At 47.8% G+C, this 23,277-nt stretch overlaps 1 protein-coding gene across 1 annotated transcript in view; it reads left to right on the forward strand.

The window, feature by feature from the left end:
* The first annotated feature begins 301 nt into the window (after nucleotides 1-301).
* The window catches only part of LOC135510440 (WD repeat-containing protein 47-like), a 31,738-nt gene continuing 8,762 nt past the window's right edge, over nucleotides 302-23,277 (forward strand). Inside the window, exons 1-10 of the mRNA XM_064931359.1 lie at nucleotides 302-474; nucleotides 2,015-2,184; nucleotides 3,035-3,118; nucleotides 3,339-3,423; nucleotides 4,849-4,980; nucleotides 7,446-7,622; nucleotides 7,797-8,299; nucleotides 8,699-8,807; nucleotides 16,246-16,439; nucleotides 18,760-19,029. Of these exons, the coding sequence (XP_064787431.1) occupies nucleotides 2,027-2,184; nucleotides 3,035-3,118; nucleotides 3,339-3,423; nucleotides 4,849-4,980; nucleotides 7,446-7,622; nucleotides 7,797-8,299; nucleotides 8,699-8,807; nucleotides 16,246-16,439; nucleotides 18,760-19,029 (1,712 nt within the window). The 5' untranslated portion in view covers nucleotides 302-474; nucleotides 2,015-2,026. The remainder of the gene's footprint in view (nucleotides 475-2,014; nucleotides 2,185-3,034; nucleotides 3,119-3,338; nucleotides 3,424-4,848; nucleotides 4,981-7,445; nucleotides 7,623-7,796; nucleotides 8,300-8,698; nucleotides 8,808-16,245; nucleotides 16,440-18,759; nucleotides 19,030-23,277) is intronic.

The following is a 23,277-nucleotide window of genomic DNA, read 5'->3' on the forward strand; positions in this document are numbered from 1 at the left end:
GGTGAAGGCATTGGATTATCCACCCAACATCCTGTCCTCTCTTGGGTTTGGAAGTGACACACACCTGACAAGTAATTATCTCATTGCAAGTGGCATAATTGGACGTTGATTACATTACATTACGTTGATTTATTTGATGATCATGTTCAATGGATGGTAGGGATTTCGATCGTTATCGCAAGGGCTATGCGGGTTTTATTTTGCAAGAGAAGAGACGCTTGGGGCGCCTCTATGAAAATACTGGGGTTTGATTGGTAGACAGACGAAGCGTTGCGCTTGACAACCGAAGGGGCTGGGTAGCAGGCGACTACCAGCAGCAGAAATCGATCCGAGAAGACAACAGAAAGGGAGAGACAAACAACAAAAGAGACTGACGAACAAAACGAAGAAGAATCGCTCGGACAGCTACGATTTTTAACAACAGAAACAAATCTAAGGAGCGTGTCTTTTCAGCCCATGTATTTTTAGACCAAGGTGAGCTTTAAATCGCATTGAAAGCGTGTTTGTTAATGCGTGGGGAGCCTCGCCACCCACCCCGTCTGTGCTGCTAGCGGATGATGCTTGTCTCTCGCTTGGCCTGGCTAGCCATTCTTCTGGTCATGGTCTGAATCTGTCATAGCGGTTTTCGGTGTGCGTTCCTGACAACAGTACTTAACATATACTCATGTTAGGTAGTTAGTTAGTATTTCGGAGAAATGTGTGCTTTTCTTGTCGTTTATTTCATAACATCAGACAAGAACAGGTTGGGGTGAAGCAGCTAGCTAACTAACGTTACTTAGCTAATGTTAGTACCTAGCTAGCTAATTGTATGTGTTGAACCCCACCCATAGCTGCAGTGCCTAGCTACATTGTTAGCTAGTTCTAGATTGTAAATAGATGTTGATTTATTGGAACCCTATATAACGTTATAAGTTTTATAATTAACTAGTTAGCTAGTTCAACCTATTTTTAGGTGATGCGCTGCGCATAGTTTCCTTGCTGCTGCTGCAAGTGTCACCAGCAATGAATCTTTGCATGCAGTTTGGTTGTTCATTTTCTTTTCTGAATGTTTTGTTGATTGCCAGATATCCAACCTTGCTTTTTGTTGATTGCACCTATTCTTATACTAAATGTAAAAGCAGAATGTTGTGACATGTATCAGTATGTTTTAAGCAACCACTAGCTTGGACATATTTGTTAATAACAATGCAGATTGCAGTGCAACACCAAGATAGCAGGACTATTGACCTACTGTAACTATCTAAATCCTTACTCAGCATTCAGACTGCGTTATCCCCTGTGCAACTGTAGCCTAAGCAGTAAATCAATTCAATCGGCGGCAATATAACTTGTTTGCACTTGTAGGGTTGATGGCAATTGTCATAATTTGTGGCTCAAATCCTAATTATCATGACAGTAACCTAAATCAATGGTATTTCTTCTATTTTTATCCCCTGGGGAACCCTTGAACAAAAGTGACATTAAATATGATAGGTTACAGTTCACGTCTGTTAGCCATCCTGGCATGGGGTTTCCAAATGTGGTCAATTTTCCATTAATGCGATCCTAATCCATAATGTGTTACTGTTATTACTACATAATTAATAGCACAGCTGTGATTTGATTAACTCTCTGCTGCAGACTTTTTACTGACGCTGATCTGCTAATCACAGTGGTCAGATTTGGGGCTTGATTCCATTATGTTGAATTGAGGATTTCGTCATGTTGTTGACATTGAGCAGGCTTGGGTTTCCCTTAGCTTGTTTTCTGGGAGGAATGGAAATATATTAAGCTAGACTTCTTGAAAGTCTATTCAAAAGTACACAAGGTCAGTTGTAACAGTTGTTGGCCAAGTGAAAATATCAGGAGCAACAAAGACTGTTGAACACAGTGTGGCAATAAAGAGACATTGCCTTACATTAAGAATGTATTGTTAAGCAGCCGGTTACTAGGCTGCCTTTCTACAATCAACATGAGAGCCTCCATTTATGGTGTGTTTACTTACCCTGAGTTTTGGTGTTGGTGTGTGTGTCAGCCTGTCGTCACCATGACAGCGGAGGAGATCATCAATGTGAAGGAGGTGGAGATCATCAAGGTGATCCTAGACTTCCTCAACTCCAGGAAGCTCCACATTAGCATGCTGGCCCTGGAGAAGGAGAGTGGAGTCATCAACGGACTCTACTCTGACGACATGCTCTTCCTCAGGTACACAAAGGCCTGGGTCATATTCATTAGGCAGCAAACGGCAAAAAAACTAAAACAGAGAGAGACTACTTGGGCTATCCAATAAGGAATGTCCATTTTCGTTTTCTGTTGCAAAATGTTTTGTTACGTGTGCCCTAATGAATATGTCCCTGACATTACTGTTTGGGTCTCACTACGTGGATAGTGTTAGAAATACAAAGGGTTTGGGGCTCTCCCATAGCATATCAGGACACCTCCATAAGCGATTGCTGCAAAAGAACAGTTGACAGATTAATTAGAGTTAATTATAATTATTTGGAAGTGCCATTTTTCAGGCTCATATTAATAGGTCACTGGTTGCTGAACTAAGTGCTGAAACACAATGTTCAGAAAGTGTATTATAAATTCCTTTGTTCATGCAATAATGATCCAGACCACCTCTATGCTAGACTGGATTGGAGTGCCCCTTTTAAATGTCAGCCAACAGTGTACTGTTACACCACTTTGGTGTTCCACTCAGCTGAGTTTGTGAAATGACTGGAGTGGGACTCCATTTCACACAGAGGGCCCCACTACCAGGTGACCATTCACTGCCTGTCTTATCTGCCCCTGTATGACTCTGACCAATCAAGACAATCTGTTTCCGTAGATGGCAAGCAGGGAAGTGAATTGGAGAATCCCTTGTTTACATGTTTGGTTGGTTTTTGTTCTGTGGTTTTGTTTCTGTATTATGAAGTTTACTGAAATGATCAAGCGAGTGTGAATAGCCTCAGAGCACGTAACAGGGACTGCATTAGCTGTCACTAACACAGAGTATTTTACACACGATTTATTGTCTCGCTTTTTTGTTGAATTGTTTATCTCTGTCCAGGCAACTGGTGCTAGATGGGCAGTGGGACGAGGTGCTTCAGTTTATTCAGCCACTGGAGTGCATGGACAAGTTTGACAGGAAAAGGTGAGACTTCATTAATATGACACTAGTTCTGTGGTCAGAAATGAATGTATTTAGTCTGACTGTACCTGACTATTTCTACACTTAGCAATGCGACATTATTGCCTTTTCAAACAACTACACGTTAGCAACCTGACACCCAGGCTTGACTGTACAAGCAGATGCTGGGTTTGAATTACTTTTCAGAGACATGTTCTTGGGCCATAATATTTTGTTGTCGTAGGTTCCGTTACATCGTCCTGAAGCAGAAGTTTCTAGAGGCCCTGTGTGTGAACAACGCTATGTCTGCTGAGGACGAGCCACAGCATGTGAGTCAACAGACAAAGAATAGCCTCTCTCTCTCAATTCATTTGAAAGGGGGCTTTATTGGCATTAAAAACGTGTTTACATTACGAGTGAAATAAACAAAAATGAGAAGACAAACTATTTGAATTTAACATTAAATATTGCACTCAAATGTTTAAAGAAAATATTGACATTTCAAGTGTCATGTCAGCTATGTACAGGGTTTTACATTGACTATATAAAGGGATTTACATCAGCTATGTACAGGGTTTTACATCTGCTATGTACTGGGTTTTACATCTGCTATGTACTGGGTTTTACATCTGCTATGTACAGGGTTTTACATCTGCTATGTACAGGGTTTTACATCTGCTATGTACAGGGTTTTACATCTGCTATGTACAGGGTTTTACATCTGCTATGTACAGGGTTTTACATCAGCTATGTACAGGGTTTTACATCAGCTATGTACAGGGTTTTAGATCAGCTATGTACAGGGTTTTACATCAGCTATGTACAGGGTTTTACATCAGCTATGTACAGGGTTTTACATCAGCTATGTACAGGGTTTTACATCTGCTATGTACAGGGTTTTAGCAATGTGCTGATGGCTGTAGTACGAATAGGGTCTCCGCCTCTCTCTCTCGCCCTCTTCCTTCCTTGCCGGACCTTGTTCTAGTTGTCTGTCTCTGGCATTACATATTCCATCTTCCTGTCTTTGTTTACCTGTCTCCTCGGTCTCCCTCTGAATGAGCAAACAAATGAGCCACAAATCACGAAACAGCCCTCCTTTCTCCATCTGTCACTGCCTCTTTTTGTGTTCCTCGTAAACACACAACCTCTGAGCTTTCTCTACTCATTGTCCTATATCAGAGAATGCAGATCTGAAACCAGCTTGTGTCTCCTGACTGGATTAGTGTGGGCTCCTCCTGTGTTTGTGTACAAGGTTGCGTTCACACAGGCAGCCCAATTCTGATCTTTTGCCCAGCATGAGTTAGTGTGTGTGACACGTGAGTCTGATTTCACAAGTTTCAATGTGTTTGTGTTAGGTCTAGATTTGTTTCTCGTGAAAATCTGTTTTACACATTTATTCGAAGCAGTTCAAAGCAACGCTGCCATTTTTTTCCTTGGACATGATGGCAATCTGGGCCCTTCTACCTTGGCAGTTATAACCTAGGCCTCAGAAACCGATAACATGTAGCTACTCTTCTACAGAATCTACAGACATTCTGGGTTTGGATGTTCAAAACCCTTATGTTTCATCCCCCCCCTTCTCTCTGTCTCTGAGGGAATGTTGAGTCTTGAGGGATGCCACATTGCCTCTAGAAATGAATAAATATGCATAAAAGGCCTTTTTTGTGTGTGTGAACACTTTACACTGCTACATGTGAGGGAAACATGAGTCAATGTGAGGTGGCTCAAAATCTAAACTCTCTCTTCTCTCTCAGTTGGAGTTCACCATGCAGGAGTCGGTGAAGTGTCTTCATGCCCTGGAGGAGTTCTGTCCATCTAAAGATGACTACAGCAAACTATGTCTGCTCCTCACTCTGCCTCGTCTCACCAACCACGCTGAGTTCAAGGCATGACACGTTTTATAGTTATGGCATCTGATCTTATGAATGGTATCTGTTCATTTCAAATAATAATAATGCATATATATATATAATAATAATTTTATTCTAGCACTGTGATTGATGATACTATTTACTTTGAAGAAATGTGGGTAATGGTTTACTTAAGCAGGTATCAAAGGGCAGTATTACATTGTTCTAAGTATGTGTGAGCGCTTATGATATAGCTATAGATTAATAACAAACATACAGTACCAGTCAAAAGTTTGGATACACCTGCTCATTCAAGGGTTTTTCTTTCATTTTTACTATTTTCTACATTGTAGAATAATAGAAGTCATCAAAACTATGAAATATCACATATGGAGTCATGTAGTTACCCAAAAAGTGCTGAACAAATCAAAATATATTTTAGATTCTTCAAAGTAGCCATCCTTTGACTTGATGACAGCTTTGCACACTCTTAGGATTCTCTCAACCAGCTTCATGAGGAATGCTTTTCCAACAGTCTTGAAAGAGTTTCCACATGCTGAGTGTAACAGTATAACTTTAGTCCGTCCCCTCGCCGGGCTCGAACCAGGGACCCTCCTCTGCACACATCGACAACTGACACCCACGAAACATCGTTACCCATCGCTCCGCAAAAGCCGCGGCCCTTGTAGAGCAAGGGGAACCACTACTTCAAAGTCTCAAAGCGAGTGACGTCACCGATTGAACGGCTATTAGCGCGCACCACCGCTTACATGAGCACGTGTTGACTGCTTTTCCTTCACTCTGTGGTCCAACTCATCCCAAACCATCTCAATTGGGTTGAGGTCGGGTGATTGTGGAGGCCAGGTCATCTGATGCAGCACTCTATCACTCTCCTTCTTGGTCAAATAGCCTTTACACAGCCTGAAGGTGTGTTAGGTCATTGTCCTGTTAATAAACAAATGATAGTTCCACTAAGCGCAAACCAGATGGGATGGCGTATCGCTGCAGAATGCTGTGGTAGCCATGCTGGTTAAGTGTGCCTTGAATTCTAAATAAATCACAGACAGTGTCACCAGCAAAGCACCATCACACCACCTCATCCATGCTTCATGATGTGAACCACACATGCGTAGATCATCCGTTCACTTACAGTGTCTCACAAAGACATGGAACCAAAAATCTCAAATTTGTACTCATCAGACCAAAATAAAGATTTCCACCGGTCTAATGTCTATTGCTCGTGTTTCTTGGCCCAAGCAAGTCTCTTCTTACTGGTGTCCTTTTAGTAGAGGTTCCCCTTTGCAGCAATTCGACCATGAAGGCCTGACTCACACAGTTTCCCCTGAACAGTTGATGTTGTGATGTGTCCGTTACTTGAACTCTGAAGCATTTATTTGGGCTGCAATCTGAGGCTGGTAACTCTAATGAACTTATCTTTAGCAGTGGTAACTCTGGGTCTTCCTTTCCTGTGGTGGTCCTCATGAGAGCCAGGTAACTCTAATGAACTTATCTTTAGTAGTGGTAACTCTGTGTCTTCCTTTCCTGTGGTGGTCCTCATGAGAGCCAGGTAACTCTAATGAACTTATCTTTAGTAGTGGTAACTCTGGGTCTTCCTTTCCTGTGGTGGTCCTCATGAGAGCCAGGTAACTCTAATGAACTTATCTTTAGTAGTGGTAACTCTGGGTCTTCCTTTCCTGTGGTGGTCCTCATGAGAGCCAGGTAACTCTAATGAACTTATCTTTAGTAGTGGTAACTCTGGGTCTTCCTTTCCTGTGGTGGTCCTCATGAGAGCCAGGTAACTCTAATGAACTTATCTTTAGCAGTGGTAACTCTGGGTCTTCCTTTCCTGTGGTGGTCCTCATGAGAGCCAGGTAACTCTAATGAACTTTTCTTTAGCAGTGGTAACTCTGTGTCTTCCTTTCCTGTGGTGGTCCTCATGAGAGCCAGTTTCATCATAGCGCTTGATGGTTTTTGCGGCTGCACTTGGATGATTGACTGTCGTTTCTCTTTGCTTATTTTAGCTGTTCTTGACATAATATGGACTTGGTCTTTTACCAAATAGAGCTGTCTTTTGTATACTACCTCTACCTGGTCACAACACAACTGACTGGCTCAGATGCATTAAGAAGGAAAGAAATTCCACAAATTAACTTTTAACAAGGCACACATGTTAATTGAAATGTGTTCCAGGTGACTACATCATGATGGTTATTTCATAGTTTTGATGTCTTCACTATTATACAATGTAGAAAATAGTAAAAAATAAAGTAACCCTTGTATGAGTAGGGGTATCCAATCTTTTGACTGGTACTGTATGTTTAGATTATTTATCCATAACTCAATAGCATGTTTTATTATTCATCTATAGCTAGATCTTGTTTTTTCAATGTGGAAGTTTTCCAACTGTCTCCAAATGTATTGTTATGCGACAACCCTGGTGCCATGGGTGGGGTTTTATCTAAATGACTAAAGTATGAATTGTATAAATGTTTCCCCTCCAGGACTGGAACCCCAGCACGGCACGGGTGCACTGTTTTGAGGAGGCATGCACCATGGTGGCAGAGTTCATCCCTGCAGACAGGAAGCTGAGTGAGGCGGGGTTCACTGCCTCAGGGAACCGCCTCTTCCAGCTCCTCATTAAAGGAGTTCTGTATGAGTGCTGCGTAGAGTTCTGTCAGGTGGGGGGATCCAAGTGTTCTGTTACAAAGCATTGTACAAATGACATGCATTTTAGATCATATATGATATTCATGCTTGGTGAATAGGATGGATGGATGGATGGATTGGTTGATTTAGTTAGTTTAATGATTGATTGATTGACTAACTAATATATTGTGTGCCTCTGTCTCCAGAGCAAGGCGACAGGCGAGGAGATCACGGAGGGCGAGGTGCTCCTAGGGGTGGACATGCTGTGTGGGAACGGCTGTGACGACCTGGACCTGTCCTTACTGTCCTGGATGCAGAACCTGTCCCACAGTGTCTTTTCCTGTGCCTTCGAGCAGAAGTTGCTTCAGATCCATGTGGACCGCCTGGCCAAGCCTGCCAAGGCCAGCTATGCAGACCTCCTCACCCCTCTCATCAGCAAACTATCCCCCTACCCCTCCTCGCCCCTCCGCCGCCCCCAGTCCGCAGACACCTACATGTCCCGGTCTCTGAACCCGGCCCTGGATGGCCTGTCATATGGGCTGTCTGGCCAGGAGAAGAGGGGCCCAGGGGGGGACACGGCAGGGAGGAAGGGGATGTCCCCCATGTCTCATTCCTTCGCTAACTTCCACACGGGGGGTCAGAGTCTGAGCAGGAGTCTGATGCTGGACAGCTATGACTGCCACAGCATCTTTGAGGAGTCTCCTGAGAGGTGCGGAAGATGAGGATACTTTAGATTGATGTTGCACTTTTTCCAAAACATATTTTTGTTATGTAGTACGGGCATGACAAGTCATTATAGTTTTCCTGTAGAAGAATGGCCGAGCATCGTCTAGGGTAGGCTAAGCATTGACATGATTTCACCTGTTGGATTCAGCCTGGAGTAGACGGAGGACTGAGCTCTGTAGTAGGAAGCACTAGAGAGCCTCTACCTTCAACGACTGTTGAAGAAGACGCTCAGTGACGCTCAATCAACACCCACTTATTAAGGAGTAGCAGAGTGACAGTAGTGATTATCTGAGGAGTGTCTGGACATTACAGCAGTCGTTAATGCAGTAACATGCACATTACGTAGTCCGTTAATGTGGTCTCTCTGGGTCTGTCTCTGTAGCTCCAGGACGGACACGCCCGTGGATAAGATGATGAGTTCAGGAACCCTGCGCCCCGACTCCGCCCCTGGAGAGGACGCCCCGTCACCAGGCTCTGCAGAGAGGAACGAGGTAAACACCTGATGAGGAGGATTTACCATGTCTCTTTTGCTAAATATACACGTTGGCCTTTTGAACCGGTTCAGACAAACCCTACAGAGTCATCTTCCCTACTGATGTGTGATGATTGGTGTTGTGGAGAGAGTTACTTTCAAAGATGGTGGCGTCCCTCACTCTAAATATAGGCCTGAGATGAATCTGTCTGAGAGACTCACTGAGTCATTGACCGTCTGTGTCTTACAGAGCCTGGCTTACACCCAAGACCTGTTGCCTGCCCTATTCTCTTTCTCCCTTTCCTCATCCCTCTCTCTCTTTCACTCTGTCTTACAGAGCCTGGCTTACACCCAAGACCTGTCGCCTGCCCTATTCTCTTTCTCCCTTTCCTCATCCCTCTCTCTCTTTCACTCTGTCTTACAGAGCCTGGCTTACACCCAAGACCTGCTGCCTGCCCTATTCTCTTTCACTCTGTCTTACAGAGCCTGGCTTACACCCAAGACCTGTTGCCTGCCCTATTCTCTTTCTCCCTTTCCTCATCCCTCTCTCTCTTTCACTCTGTCTTACAGAGCCTGGCTTACACCCAAGACCTGCCGCCTGCCCTATTCTCTTTCTCCCTTTCCTCATCCCTCTCTCTTTCACTCTGTCTTACAGAACAGTACAGCCCAAAGGACACTAGTTGCCTGACTTCCCTCTAATTATGGCCTAGCCTTAGAGGAGAGCAGACTGTTCTCTGCTCTACCCTGACACAGCTCTCCTGTCTAGCCTATAGCCAGACTGAATGTAAAGCCCTGCTCTGCCCTGCCACAGCTCTCCTGTCTAGCCTATAGCCAGACTGAATGTAAAGCCCTGCTCTGCCCTGAGCCAGCTGTCCTGTCTAGCCTATAGCCAGACTGAATGTAAAGCCCTGCTCTGCCCCTGCACAGCTCTCCTGTCTAGCCTATAGCCAGACTGAATGTAAAGCCCTGTCTGCCCTGACACAGCTCTCCTGTCTAGCCTATAGCCAGACTGAATGTAAAGCCCTGCTCTGCCCTGCCACAGCTGTCCTGTCTAGCCTATAGCCAGACTGAATGTAAAGCCCTGCTCTGCCCTGCCACAGCTGTCCTGTCTAGCCTATAGCCAGACTGAATGTAAAGCCCTGCTCTGCCCTGCCACAGCTGTCCTGTCTAGCCTATAGCCAGACAATGCTGTCCTGTCCTGTCTAGCCTATAGCCAGACTGAATGTAAAGCCCTGCTCTGCCCTGACACAGCTGTCCTGTCTAGCCTATAGCCAGACTGAATGTAAAGCCCTGCTCTGCCCTGACACAGCTGTCCTGTCTAGCCTATAGCCAGACTGAATGTAAAGCCCTGCTCTGCCCTGACACAGCTGTCCTGTCTAGCCTATAGCCAGACTGAATGTAAAGCCCTGCTCTGCCCTGACACAGCTGTCCTGTCTAGCCTATAGCCAGACTGAATGTAAAGCCCTGCTCTGCCCTGCCACAGCTGTCCTGTCTAGCCTATAGCCAGACTGAATGTAAAGCCCTGCTCTGCCCTGCCACAGCTGTCCTGTCTAGCCTATAGCCAGACTGAATGTAAAGCCCTGCTCTGCCCTGCCACAGCTGTCCTGTCTACATAGCCAGACTGAATGTAAAGCCCTGCTCCTGTCCTGTCTAGCCTATAGCCTGAATGTAAAGCCCTGCTCTGCCCTGCCACTGTCCTGTCTAGCCTATAGCCAGACTGAATGTAAAGCCCTGCTCTGCCCTGCCACAGCTGTCCTGTCTAGCCTATAGCCAGACTGAATGTAAAGCCCTGCTCTGCCCTGCCACAGCTGTCCTGTCTAGCCTATAGCCAGACTGTGAGTGTAATCCCTGCTTAGGCTGATAAACAGACCAGTAACAGAGTGGGACATCTGTCTATTACCCTCCGCCTCTCTCTGTCTATTACCCTCCACCTCTCTCTGTCTATTACCCTCCACCTCTCTCTGTCTATTACCCTCCACCTTTCTCTGTCTATTACCCTCCGCCTCTCTCCGTCTATTACCCTCCGCCTCTCTCTGTCTATTACCCCCCACCTCTCTGTCTATTACCCTCCACCTCTCTCTGTCTATTACCCTCCACCTCTCTCTGTCTATTACCCTCCACCTCTCTATTACCCTCCACCTCTCTCTGTCTATTACCCTCCACCTCTCTCTGTCTATTACCCTCCACCTCTCTCTGTCTATTACCCTCCACCTCTCTCTGTCTATTACCCTCCACCTCTCTCTGTCTATTACCCTCCACCTCTCTCTGTCTATTACCCTCCACCTCTGTCTATTACCCTCTATTACCCTCCACCTCTCTCTGTCTATTACCCTCCACCTCTCTCTGTCTATTACCCCACCTCCTGTCTATTACCCTCCACCCCTCTCTGTCTATTACCCTCCACCTCTCTCTGTCTATTACCCTCCACCTCTCTCTGTCTATTACCCTCCACCTCTCTCTGTCTATTACCCTCTCATTACCCCCCACCTCTCTCTGTCTATTACCCCCACCTCTCTCTGTCTATTACCCTCCACCTCCATTACCCTCCACCTCTCTGTCTATTACCCTCCACCTTCTCTCTCCCTCCACCTGTCTATTACCCTCCACCTCTCTCTGTCTATTACCCTCCACCTCTCTCTGTTACCCTCCACCTCTCTCTGTCTATTACCCTCCACCTCTCTCTGTCTATTACCCTCCACCCCTCCACCTCTGTCTATTACCCTCCACCTCTCTCTGTCTATTACCCTCCACCTCTCTCTGTCTATTACCCTCCACCTCTCTCTGTCTATTACCCTCCACCTCTCTGTCTATTACCCTCCACCTCTCTCTGTCTATTACCCTCCATTACCTCTCTCTGTCTATTACCCTCCACCTCTCTCTGTCTATTACCCTCCGCCTCTCTCTGTCTATTACCCTCCACCTCTCTATTACCCTCCGCCTCTCTCTGTCTATTACCCTCCGCCTCTCTATTACCCTCCACCTCTCTCTGTCTATTACCCTCCACCTCTCTCTGTCTATTACCCTCCGCCTCTCTCTGTCTATTACCCTCCGCCTCTCTCTGTCTATTACCCTCCACCTCTGTCTATTACCCACCACTATTACCCTCCACCTCTCTCTGTCTATTACCCTCCACCTCTCTCTGTCTATTACCCTCCACCTCTCTCTGTCTATTACCCTCCACCTCTCTCTGTCTATTACCCTCCACCTCTCTCTGTCTATTACCCTCCACCTCTCTCTGTCTATTACCCTCCACCTCTCTCTGTCTATTACCCTCCACCTCTCTCTGTCTATTACCCTCCACCTCTCTGTCTATTACCCTCCACCCTCTCTCTGTCTATTACCCTCCACCTCTCTGTCTATTACCGCCACCTCTCTGTCTATTACCCTCCACCTCTCTCTGTCTATTACCCTCCACCTCTCTCTGTCTATTACCCCCCGCCTCTCTCTGTCTATTACCCTCCACCTCTCTGTCTATTACCCTCCACCTCTCTCTGTCTATTACCCTCCACCTCTCTCTGTCTATTACCCTCCACCTCTCTCTGTCTATTACCCTCCACCTCTCTCTGTCTATTACCCTCCACCCTCTCTGTCTATTACCCTCCACCTCTCTCTGTCTATTACCCTCCGCCTCTCTCTGTCTATTACCCTCCGCCTCTCTCTGTCTATTACCCTCCGCCTCTCTCTGTCTATTACCCTCCGCCTCTCTGTCTATTACCCTCCGCCTCTCTCTGTCTATTACCCTCCGCCTCTCTCTGTCTATTACCCTCCGCCTCTCTCTGTCTATTACCCTCCTGTCTATTACCCTCCACCTCTCTGTCTATTACCCTCCACCTCTCTCTGTCTATTACCCCCCCCCTCTCTCTGTCTATTACCCTCCGCCTCTCTCTGTCTATTACCCTCCACCTCTCTCTGTCTATTACCCTCCACCTCTCTCTGTCTATTACCCTCCACCTCTCTCTGTCTATTACCCTCCACCTCTCTCTGTCTATTACCCTCCACCTCTCTCTGTCTATTACCCTCCACCTCTCTCTGTCTATTACCCTCCACCTCTCTCTGTCTATTACCCTCCACCTCTCTCTGTCTATTACCCTCCACCTCTCTCTGTCTATTACCCTCCACCTCTCTCTGTCTATTACCCTCCACCTCTTCTGTCTATTACCCTGTCTCTTATTACCCTCCACCTCTCTCTCCACCTCTATTACCCTCCACCTCTCTCTGTCTATTACCCTCCACCTCTCTCTGTCTATTACCCTCCACCTCTCTCTGTCTATTACCCTCCACCTCTCTCTGTCTATTACCCTCCACCTCTCTCTGTCTATTACCCTCCACCTCTCTCTGTCTATTACCCTCCACCTCTCTGTCTATTACCCTCCACCTCTCTCTGTCTATTACTCTCTCTCTGTCTATTACCCTCCACCTCTCTCTGTCTATTACCCTCCACCTCTCTCTGTCTATTACCCTCCACCTCTCTCTGTCTATTACCCTCCACCTCTCTCTGTCTATTACCCTCCACCTCTCTGTCTATTACCCTCCACCTCTCTCTGTCTATTACCCCTCTGTCTATTACCTCCACCTCTCTGTCTATTACCCCCCACCTCTCTCTGTCTATTACACCCCCCACCTCTCTCTGTCTATTACCCCCCACCTCTCTCTGTCTATTACCCTCCACCTCTCTCTGTCTATTACCCTCCACCTCTCTGTCTATTACCCTCCACCCTCTGTCTATTACCCCCACCTCCTCTGTCTATTACCCCCACCTCTCTGTCTATTACCCTCGCCTCTCTCTGTCTATTACCCCCCCACCTCTGTCTATTACCCCCCACCTCTCTCTGTCTATTACCCCCACCTCTCTGTCTATTACCCTCCACCTCTCTGTCTATTACCTCTGTCTATTACCCCCCCCTCTCTCTGTCTATTACCCTCCACCTCTCTGTCTATTACCCTCCACCTCTCTCTGTCTATTACCCCCCTCCACCTCTCTGTCTATTACCCCCCGCCTCTCTCTGTCTATTACCCCCCCCCTCTCTGTCTATTACCCCCACCTCTCTCTGTCTATTACCCTCCACCTCTCTCTGTCTATTACCCCCCACCTCTCTCTGTCTATTACCCCCCCGCCTCTCTGTCTATTACCCCCCCCTCTCTGTCTATTACCCCACCTCTCCTATTACCTCCACCTCTGTCTATTACCCCCCACCTCTCTGTCTATTACCCCACCACCTCTCTCTGTCTATTACCCCCACCTCTGTCTATTACCCCCACCCGCCTCTGTCTATTACCCCCCCCTCTCTCTGTCTATTACCCCCCACCTCTGTCTATTACCCCCACCTGTCTATTACCCTCCACCTCTGTCTATTACCCCCCCGCCTCCTCTGTCTATTACCCCCGCCTCTCTCTGTCTATTACCCCCACCTCTCTCTGTCTATTACCCTCCACCTCTCTGTCTATTACCCTCCACCTCTCTCTGTCTATTACCCTCCACCTCTCTCTGTCTATTACCCCACCTCCTGTCTATTACCCTCCACCTGTCTATTACCCTCCACCTCTCTCTGTCTATTACCCTCCACCTCTCTCTGTCTATTACCCTCCACCTCTCTCTGTCTATTACCCCCACCTCTCTGTCTATTACCCCCACCCTCTCTGTCTATTACCCCCCCGCCTCTCTCTCTGTCTATTACCCCCCCGCCTCTCTGTCTATTACCCTCCACCTCTCTCTGTCTATTACCCTCCACCCTCCTGTCTATTACCCTCCACCTCTCTCTGTCTATTACCCTCCACCCTCTCTCTGTCTATTACCCCCACCTCTCTCTGTCTATTACCCCCACCTCTCTCTGTCTATTACCCCCACCTCTGTCTATTACCCCCCCTCTCTCTGTCTATTACCCCCCACCTCTCTGTCTATTACCCCCCACCTCTCTCTGTCTATTACCCCCCCTCCTCTGTCTCTCTGTCTATTACCCCCCCGCCTCCTCTGTCTATTACCCTCCACCTCTCTCTATTACCTCCACCTTACCCCCACCTCTCTCTGTCTATTACCCCCCACCTCTCTCTGTCTATTACCCCCACCTCCTCTGTCTATTACCCCCCGCCTCTCTCTGTCTATTACCCTCCACCTCTCTATTACCCTCTCTCTGTCTATTACCCCCACCTCTCTGTCTATTACCCCCGCCTCTCTATTACCCCCGCCTCTCTCTGTCTATTACCCCCGCCCTCTCTCTGTCTATTACCCTCCACCTCTCTGTCTATTACCCCCCCTCTCTATTACCCCCGCCTCTCTGTCTATTACCCTCCACCTCTGTCTATTACCCCGCCCCCCCCCGCCTCTCTGTCTATTACCCTCCACCTCTCTCTGTCTATTACCCCCCCCCTCCCCCGCCTCTCTGTCTATTACCCCCCGTCTATTACTCTCTGTCTATTACCCCCCGCCTCTCTCTGTCTATTACCCCCCCTTTCTCTGTCTATTACCCTCCACCTCTCTCTGTCTATTACCCCCCGCCTCTCTCTGTCTATTACCCCCCCTCTGTCTATCTCTCTGTCTATTACCCCCCGCCTCTCTCTGTCTATTACCCCCCGCCCTCCCCCCCCGCCTCTCTGTCTATTACCCCCCCCGCCTCTCTCTGTCTATTACCCTCCACCTCTCTCTGTCTATTACCCCCCCGCCTCTCTCTGTCTATTACCCCCACCTCTCTCTGTCTATTACCCCCCCCTCTCTGTCTATTACCCTCCACCTCTCTCTGTCTATTACCCCCCACCTCTCTCTGTCTATTACCCTCCACCTCTCTCTGTCTATTACCCTCCACCTCTCTCTGTCTATTACCCTCCACCTCTCTCTGTCTATTACCCTCCACCTCTCTCTGTCTATTACCCTCCACCTCTCTCTGTCTATTACCCCCCACCTCTCTCTGTCTATTACCCTCCACCTCTCTCTGTCTATTACCCCCCACCTCTCTGTCTCTGTCTATTACCCTCCACCTCTCTCTGTCTATTACCCCCCACCTCTCTCTGTCTATTACCCCCACCTCTCTCTGTCTATTACCCTCCACCTCTCTCTCTGTCTATTACCCCCCCCCCTCTCTCTGTCTATTACCCCCGCCTCTCTCTGTCTATTACCCTCCACGCTCTCTCTGTCTATTACCCCCCCGCCTCTCTCTGTCTATACCCCCCGCCTCTCTCTGTCTATTACCCTCCACCTCTCTCTGTCTATTACCCCCCCCGCCTCTCTCTGTCTATACCCCCCGCCTCTCTCCCTCCTCCTGGTTGTGCTGCTAGCGTGTTAAGTGAATGCCCATCTGAAAGCAGAGGGTACAGTAGAGGAAGTTCTGACATCCTTTTCCGCTCTCTGAAGGGGTGTGCCGTCACTTCTGGCTTTGAATGTGAATGGCACTATGTAAGAAGTTGGCTGTACTTCCAACAGTTCAGAATTTGGTTTGTTGTTTAATAAATGTGTTTTACCACCTTAGTTGCGTGACTCGACAGAGAAGTTTGAAGAGTTCTACCGCCAGCGTTTGAGGGTCCAGCAGCACCTGGAACAGAAGCAGCAGCAGAGACAACTCTACCAGCAGATGCTGCTGGAGGGAGGGGTACAACACAGTGACCAGCCAGCCCCCGGGACAGACGCCATGCAGCACAGCCTCACGGAGAAGTTCCTCAACAGGTTAGATGTACACACAACACAGGACTTCAGTTTCCTAATAGGTCAGGTATTCATTCACCCACCACAGTTCTGCCTGATAATGTTTTGATGAGTTGATTTCCATTTTGACTCTCCTTGTCTTGGACTGTTCCCTCTGCTACAGACCTCAGATGTTACATTATGTAATGTACTAGTTCTTCCTGCACCTAATGGATGGAAAAAGGGGTTCTCTGTTGTTGAACATTTCGTTTAAATCAAGCACTCCTCACTCTTTGGAAAAGAAAAACAAACTACACCTGTCAGACTTAGATGGTACAGCCTTCCCTGTACAACTCATGGAGAGACACTGACCTTATCTAAACATTCAGGACAGGCTGCGTTCAGCATGATTTAAAACATATGGGAACATTTTGAGTCTATTAGAAGAACAGAAAGGAAAGAACTAAGAAAGGCCCCAAAGAATTCTAATGATGTCATTATGCCCTGCCCTTCTAAATAATACATGGGGAGGGATGGAGGGGAAGGGGGGGGGGGTGGAGGGGAAGGGTTGAAGGGGGAGGGATGGAGGAGAGGGATCAAAAGCTCTTTGTCCAACTGATGCACACCACAGTCTAGAAGGGAGAGTGTGGCCTGACCCTATGATGTCATGTCTAGCAAAGACTATATACAGTATCAGTAGACAGATTCTATTTCCTGTGGCTGATGTCATAGAGCCCCTATCTAGGGTTCTATATCTATGGTAAAAATAAAATATTAATAATGAGAGTCCAGCCTGGAGGATGGTCCCCCGTTGGACTGTTGTATTGTCCTGTTCCACGACATGTTTCCTGCTGCTTAGAGAGTGTTAGTGTTCTTCCACTAACAGGGTCTGAAAGGGGAGGTTGGATTGTGTGTGTGGGGAAGATGGTCTCAGGGGTGTTGTTGCGGGTGGTTGTCTATGGGTAGGTGGTTGTCTATGGGTAGTTGGTTCTCTATGGGTAGGTGGATGTCTATGGGTGGTTGTCTATGGGTAGTTAGTTCTCTATGGGTAGGTGGATGTCTATGGGTGGTTGTCTATGGGTAGTTGGTTCTCTATGGGTAGGTGGATGTCTATGGGTGGATGTCTATGGGCTGCGTATAATGGAACTTACTACGGAGCCCCAGATGGGGCAGGGAGTGCCTGGGAGTTGTGCTGGGGAGAGGTGGGGGGGGGGTTGCTTGTGGCTACAACCACCTGCAACAACACCCCTGAGACCACCTTCCACACACACATACATTAACACTAATGCTCCCCTGTTCTTTATGAAGTATCTTTAATACCCTGAGCACCAGCTGCTCCTGTGGTGCCTAGAACCAACCAAACAATCATTATCTAACTATCCTCTCTGTCTGTGTGTCTGGAGCCAGACTGTCATTATCTAACTATGCTCTCTGTCTGTGTGTCTGGAGCCAGACTGTCATTATCTAACTCTGCTCTCTGTCTGTGTGTCTGGAGCCAGACTGTCATTATCTAACTATCCTCTCTGTCTGTGTGTCTGGAGCCAGACTGTCATTATCTAACTATCCTCTCTGTCTGTGGACTGTCATTATCTAACTATGCTCTCTGTCTGTGTGTCTGGAGCCAGACTGTCATTATCTAACTACGCACTCTGTCTGTGTGTCTGGAGCCAGACTGTCATTATCTAACTATGCTCTCTGTCTGTGTGTCTGGAGCCAGACTGTCATTATCTAACTATGCTCTCTGTCTGTGTGTCTGGAGCCAGACTGTCATTATCTAACTATGCTCTCTGTCTGTGTGTCTGGAGCCAGACTGTCATTATCTAACTATGCTCTCTGTCTGTGTGTCTGGAGCCAGACTGTCATTATCTAACTATGCTCTCTGTCTGTGTGTCTGGAGCCAGACAGATAGATAATGACAAACTATCCTCTCTGTCTGTGTGTCTGGAGCCAGACTGTCATTATCTAACTATGCTCTCTGTCTGTGTGTCTGGAGCCAGACTGTCATTATCTAACTATGCTCTCTGTCTGTGTGTCTGGAGCCAGACTGTCATTATCTAACTATGCTCTCTGTCTGTGTGTCTGGAGCCAGACTGTCATTATCTAACTCTGCTCTCTGTCTGTGTGTCTGGAGCCAGACTGTCATTATCTAACTATGCTCTCTGTCTGTGTGTCTGGAGCCAGACTGTCATTATCTAACTAAGCTCTCTGTCTGTGTGTCTGGAGCCAGACTGTCATTATCTAACTATGCTGACATCAGAGAGTGACATTTACATGAATTACATTAGTAAAGAGACATGACACAAGACCAGCAGAGATTATACCTGTGTGTGTGTGTGTTACCCGGTGTGTTCTGTCTACCCAGGTCTATTCAGAAGCTGGAGGAGTTGAATTTAGGGATGGAGAGTCTAGGGGAGGAGGTCCAGTCTCTGTCCCAGCAGTGTAACGGCACGGGCCCGACCAACGAGAACAACAACAATGGTGACCCTGCAGGCCTGACCCCTGACCCCACTGTGACGCTGACCCCCGAGCAGGGCCGCCCTCAGGGAGGAGGGGTGGTCAGCAGCACCCCACAACGCACCGCAGGGGGACGGGAGGTGCCCCCACCTAATGAATCCCCCGTGGTCTCCCAGAGGTGAGATACGTGTGTGTGTGTGAGGGGCGGTGGAGTGTGTCTGTGGGTGGGGTGTCTATATGGCGAGTGTGTATACATGTGTTTTTCTTTGTGTACATGGCAGGGTTTCTATTAGGAAAATTTGGCACTGGACCCCGTGACCGGCAAGATTTTTATTTGCCAGACATTTGAGAAATTCATATGCATTGGCTGAGTAACGCATTAGAGTCCACCCACTGTAAACTCAATCACATTATTATTATTATTATAATTCATCTGAACAGAATATAAATTGGCCTGTAAAGTTGTAATAAAACAATGTTCTTATACCAACGACAGGTTTTATTGAAAAGCATAACACTGCCTGTTGTATCTTCATCCCTGCTGGAAATCAGAAATGAATATCATGAAGAAAAACAATTCAGCCTAGAAGGACAAGTCGCCTTAACATTAATTAAACACTATATGTACTATTGCATATCATTTGTGAACGACCTGTCCTATAGGCTGTTTGTATGAACATTTTAATTAATAAATAACAAAGCACAGCTGTTTTCAAATAAAATCGAGGTTTCTCTAATTTAATTTAGCCTAGGCATGAGCATTTGAAATAGGCCTAATAAATAACAACTGGGGAGAGGTGTTGGAGGAACACCAGGGTCTGCCCCAGTCCCACTGCCATTCAGCACCACAGCAGGGGAAAGAGGCCTAATAAATAACAACTGGGGAGAGGTGTTGGAGGAACACCAGGGTCTGCCCCAGTCCCACTGCCATTCAGCACCACAGCAGGGGAAAGAGGCCTAATAAATAACAACTGGGGAGAGGTGTTGGAGGAACACCAGGGTCTGCCCCAGTCCCACTGCCATTCAGCACCACAGCAGGGGAAAGAAGCCTAATAAATAACAACTGGGGAGAGGTGTTGGAGGAACACCAGGGTCTGCCCCAGTCCCACTGCCATTCAGCACCACAGCAGGGGAAAGAGGCCTAATAAATAACAACTGGGGAGAGGTGTTGGAGGAACACCAGGGTCTGCCCCAGTCCCACTGCCATTCAGCACCACAGCAGGGGAAAGAGGCCTAATAAATAACAACTGGGGAGAGGTGTTGGAGGAACACCAGGGTCTGCCCCAGTCCCACTGCCATTCAGCACCACAGCAGGGGAAAGAGGCCTAATAAATAACAACTGGGGAGAGGTGTTGGAGGAACACCAGGGGAGAGGTGTTGAGGAACACCAGGTCTGCCCCAGTCCCACTGCCATTCAGCACCACAGCAGGGGAAAGAGGCCTAATAAATAACAACTGGGGAGAGGTGTTGGAGGAACACCAGGGTCTGCCCCAGTCCCACTGCCATTCAGCACCACAGCAGGGGAAAGAGGCCTAATAAATAACAACTGGGGAGAGGTGTTGGAGGAACACCAGGGTCTGCCCCAGTCCCACTGCCATTCAGCACCACAGCAAGGAAAGAGGCCTAATAAATAACAACTGGGGAGAGGTGTTGGAGGAACACCAGGGTCTGCCCCAGTCCCACTGCCATTCAGCACCACAGCAGGGGAAAGAGGCCTAATAAATAACAACTGGGGAGAGGTGTTGGAGGAACACCAGGGTCTGCCCCAGTCCCACTGCCATTCAGCACCACAGCAGGGGAAAGAGGCCTAATAAATAACAACTGGGGAGAGGTGTTGGAGGAACACCAGGGTCTGGGGAGAGGTGTTGGGAACCCAGTCCCACTGCCATTCAGCACCACAGCAGGGGAAAGAGGCCTAATAAATAACAACTGGGGAGAGGTGTTGGAGGAACACCAGGGTCTGCCCCAGTCCCACTGCCATTCAGCACCACAGCAGGGGAAAGAGGCCTAATAAATAACAACTGGGGAGAGGTGTTGGAGGAACACCAGGGTCTGCCCCAGTCCCACTGCCATTCAGCACCACAGCAGGGGAAAGAGGCCTAATAAATAACAACTGGGGAGAGGTGTTGGAGGAACACCAGGGTCTGCCCCAGTCCCACTGCCATTCAGCACCACAGCAGGGGAAAGAGGCCTAATAAATAACAACTGGGGAGAGGTGTTGGAGGAACACCAGGGTCTGCCCCAGTCCCACTGCCATTCAGCACCACAGCAGGGGAAAGAGGCCTAATAAATAACAACTGGGGAGAGGTGTTGGAGGAACACCAGGGTCTGCCCCAGTCCCACTGCCATTCAGCACCACAGCAGGGGAAAGAGGCCTAATAAATAACAACTGGGGAGAGGTGTTGGAGGAACACCAGGGTCTGCCCCAGTCCCACTGCCATTCAGCACCACAGCAGGGGAAAGAGGCCTAATAAATAACAACTGGGGAGAGGTGTTGGAGGAACACCAGGGTCTGCCCCAGTCCCACTGCCATTCAGCACCACAGCAGGGGAAAGAGGCCTAATAAATAACAACTGGGGAGAGGTGTTGGAGGAACACCAGGGTCTGCCCCAGTCCCACTGCCATTCAGCACCACAGCAGGGGAAAGAGGCCTAATAAATAACAACTGGGGAGAGGTGTTGGAGGAACACCAGGGTCTGCCCCAGTCCCACTGCCATTCAGCACCACAGCAGGGGAAAGAGGCCTAATAAATAACAACTGGGGAGAGGTGTTGGAGGAACACCAGGGTCTGCCCCAGTCCCACTGCCATTCAGCACCACAGCAGGGGAAAGAGGCCTAATAAATAACAACTGGGGAGAGGTGTGGAGGAACACCAGGGTCTGCCCCAGTCCCACTGCCATTCAGCACCACAGCAAGGAAAGAGGCCTAATAAATAACAACTGGGGAGAGGTGTTGGAGGAACACCAGGGTCTGCCCCAGTCCCACTGCCATTCAGCACCACAGCAGGGGAAAGAAGCCTAATAAATAACAACTGGGGAGAGGTGTTGGAGGAACACCAGGGTCTGCCCCAGTCCCACTGCCATTCAGCACCACAGCAGGGGAAAGAGGCCTAATAAATAACAACTGGGGAGAGGTGTTGGAGGAACACCAGGGTCTGCCCCAGTCCCACTGCCATTCAGCACCACAGCAGGGGAAAGAGGCCTGGGGAGAGGTGTTGGAGGAACACCAGGGTCTGCCCCAGTCCCACTGCCATTCAGCACCACAGCAAGGAAAGAGGCCTAATAAATAACAACTGGGGAGAGGTGTTGGAGGAACACCAGGGTCTGCCCCAGTCCCACTGCCATTCAGCACCACAGCAGGGGAAAGAGGCCTAATAAATAACAACTGGGGAGAGGTGTTGGAGGAACACCAGGGTCTGCCCCAGTCCCACTGCCACAAAAGGAGGAAGGTATTAAACTAATGTTGGACAATCACATTTCATATGTAAATAAATTAATTAAGGCTGGTTCATTGATGGCATTGTAAAATGAGAATAATGTGAAACGAGGCCCGCGTCATGCATTTATGAAAGCGCTTATTTCCTAAGATCAAATGATATCTCTTTTTACAGTTCTACTGGATGATAGTAAATGATAGTTCAAATTATAATAAACATCTTGGGGTCGTGACTCACGTCATGTGTGATATACGTGGCTTATTGATGACTACTCTGTTTCCTACTATAGACAGTTGGCTGCATAGTGATTGCAACATTTTAACTGATGTGAATAGTTGTCAACGATGTTTAGTTTAAGTGTTACTGAAAACTCAACTGAAATGCACAGTCCTCATCATTACTCTCGTCTATCAATCCATTCCAAGTCGTTATACTATACATGACAGAGGGGTGTCAGCAGGCGTGCTATAGGACAGGCCTGACCAACACAATAATATGCCTCTAACTTAGTTGGGTGTGCGGTGGACCTTGGCCTGCTGCTGTTGGAAAGTCAAACTTGTCCAACTCCTTGGAGCAGCTTGATGCACATCAGCCTCATTACTTTGTCCTCAAGAAGGCGGCCATCTTTACTCTGTTTCTGGAGAAAGAATCCCCTCTCTGCAGGAACACTGGAACTGGGGATAATCTACACCATCAGTCCAGGGACACTTAGCTGAAGTCTCTTATGAGGACCTTGTGTCTTTTAAAGTGAGTAACAAAAGAAACACACGTCTACACTGTCCCAGCAGCTTCAGGATTTCAACATTTTTATTGTTCTCCAATGACAACCACTTTTCTGGTAGGCCAACTGCCTTGTTCAGGGGCAGAACGACAGATCAGGGACTCAATCCAGCGACCTTTCGATTACCTGCCTCCCACTGATTTATTATCCTATGAAGTATATTTGAATTTGGAGCACATCCACCGGTATTGAATGAAAACATTATTTTG

The sequence above is a fragment of the Oncorhynchus masou genome, chromosome 3, assembly GCF_036934945.1.
Source record: "Oncorhynchus masou masou isolate Uvic2021 chromosome 3, UVic_Omas_1.1, whole genome shotgun sequence".
In the NCBI taxonomy this organism is placed as follows: domain Eukaryota; kingdom Metazoa; phylum Chordata; class Actinopteri; order Salmoniformes; family Salmonidae; genus Oncorhynchus; species Oncorhynchus masou.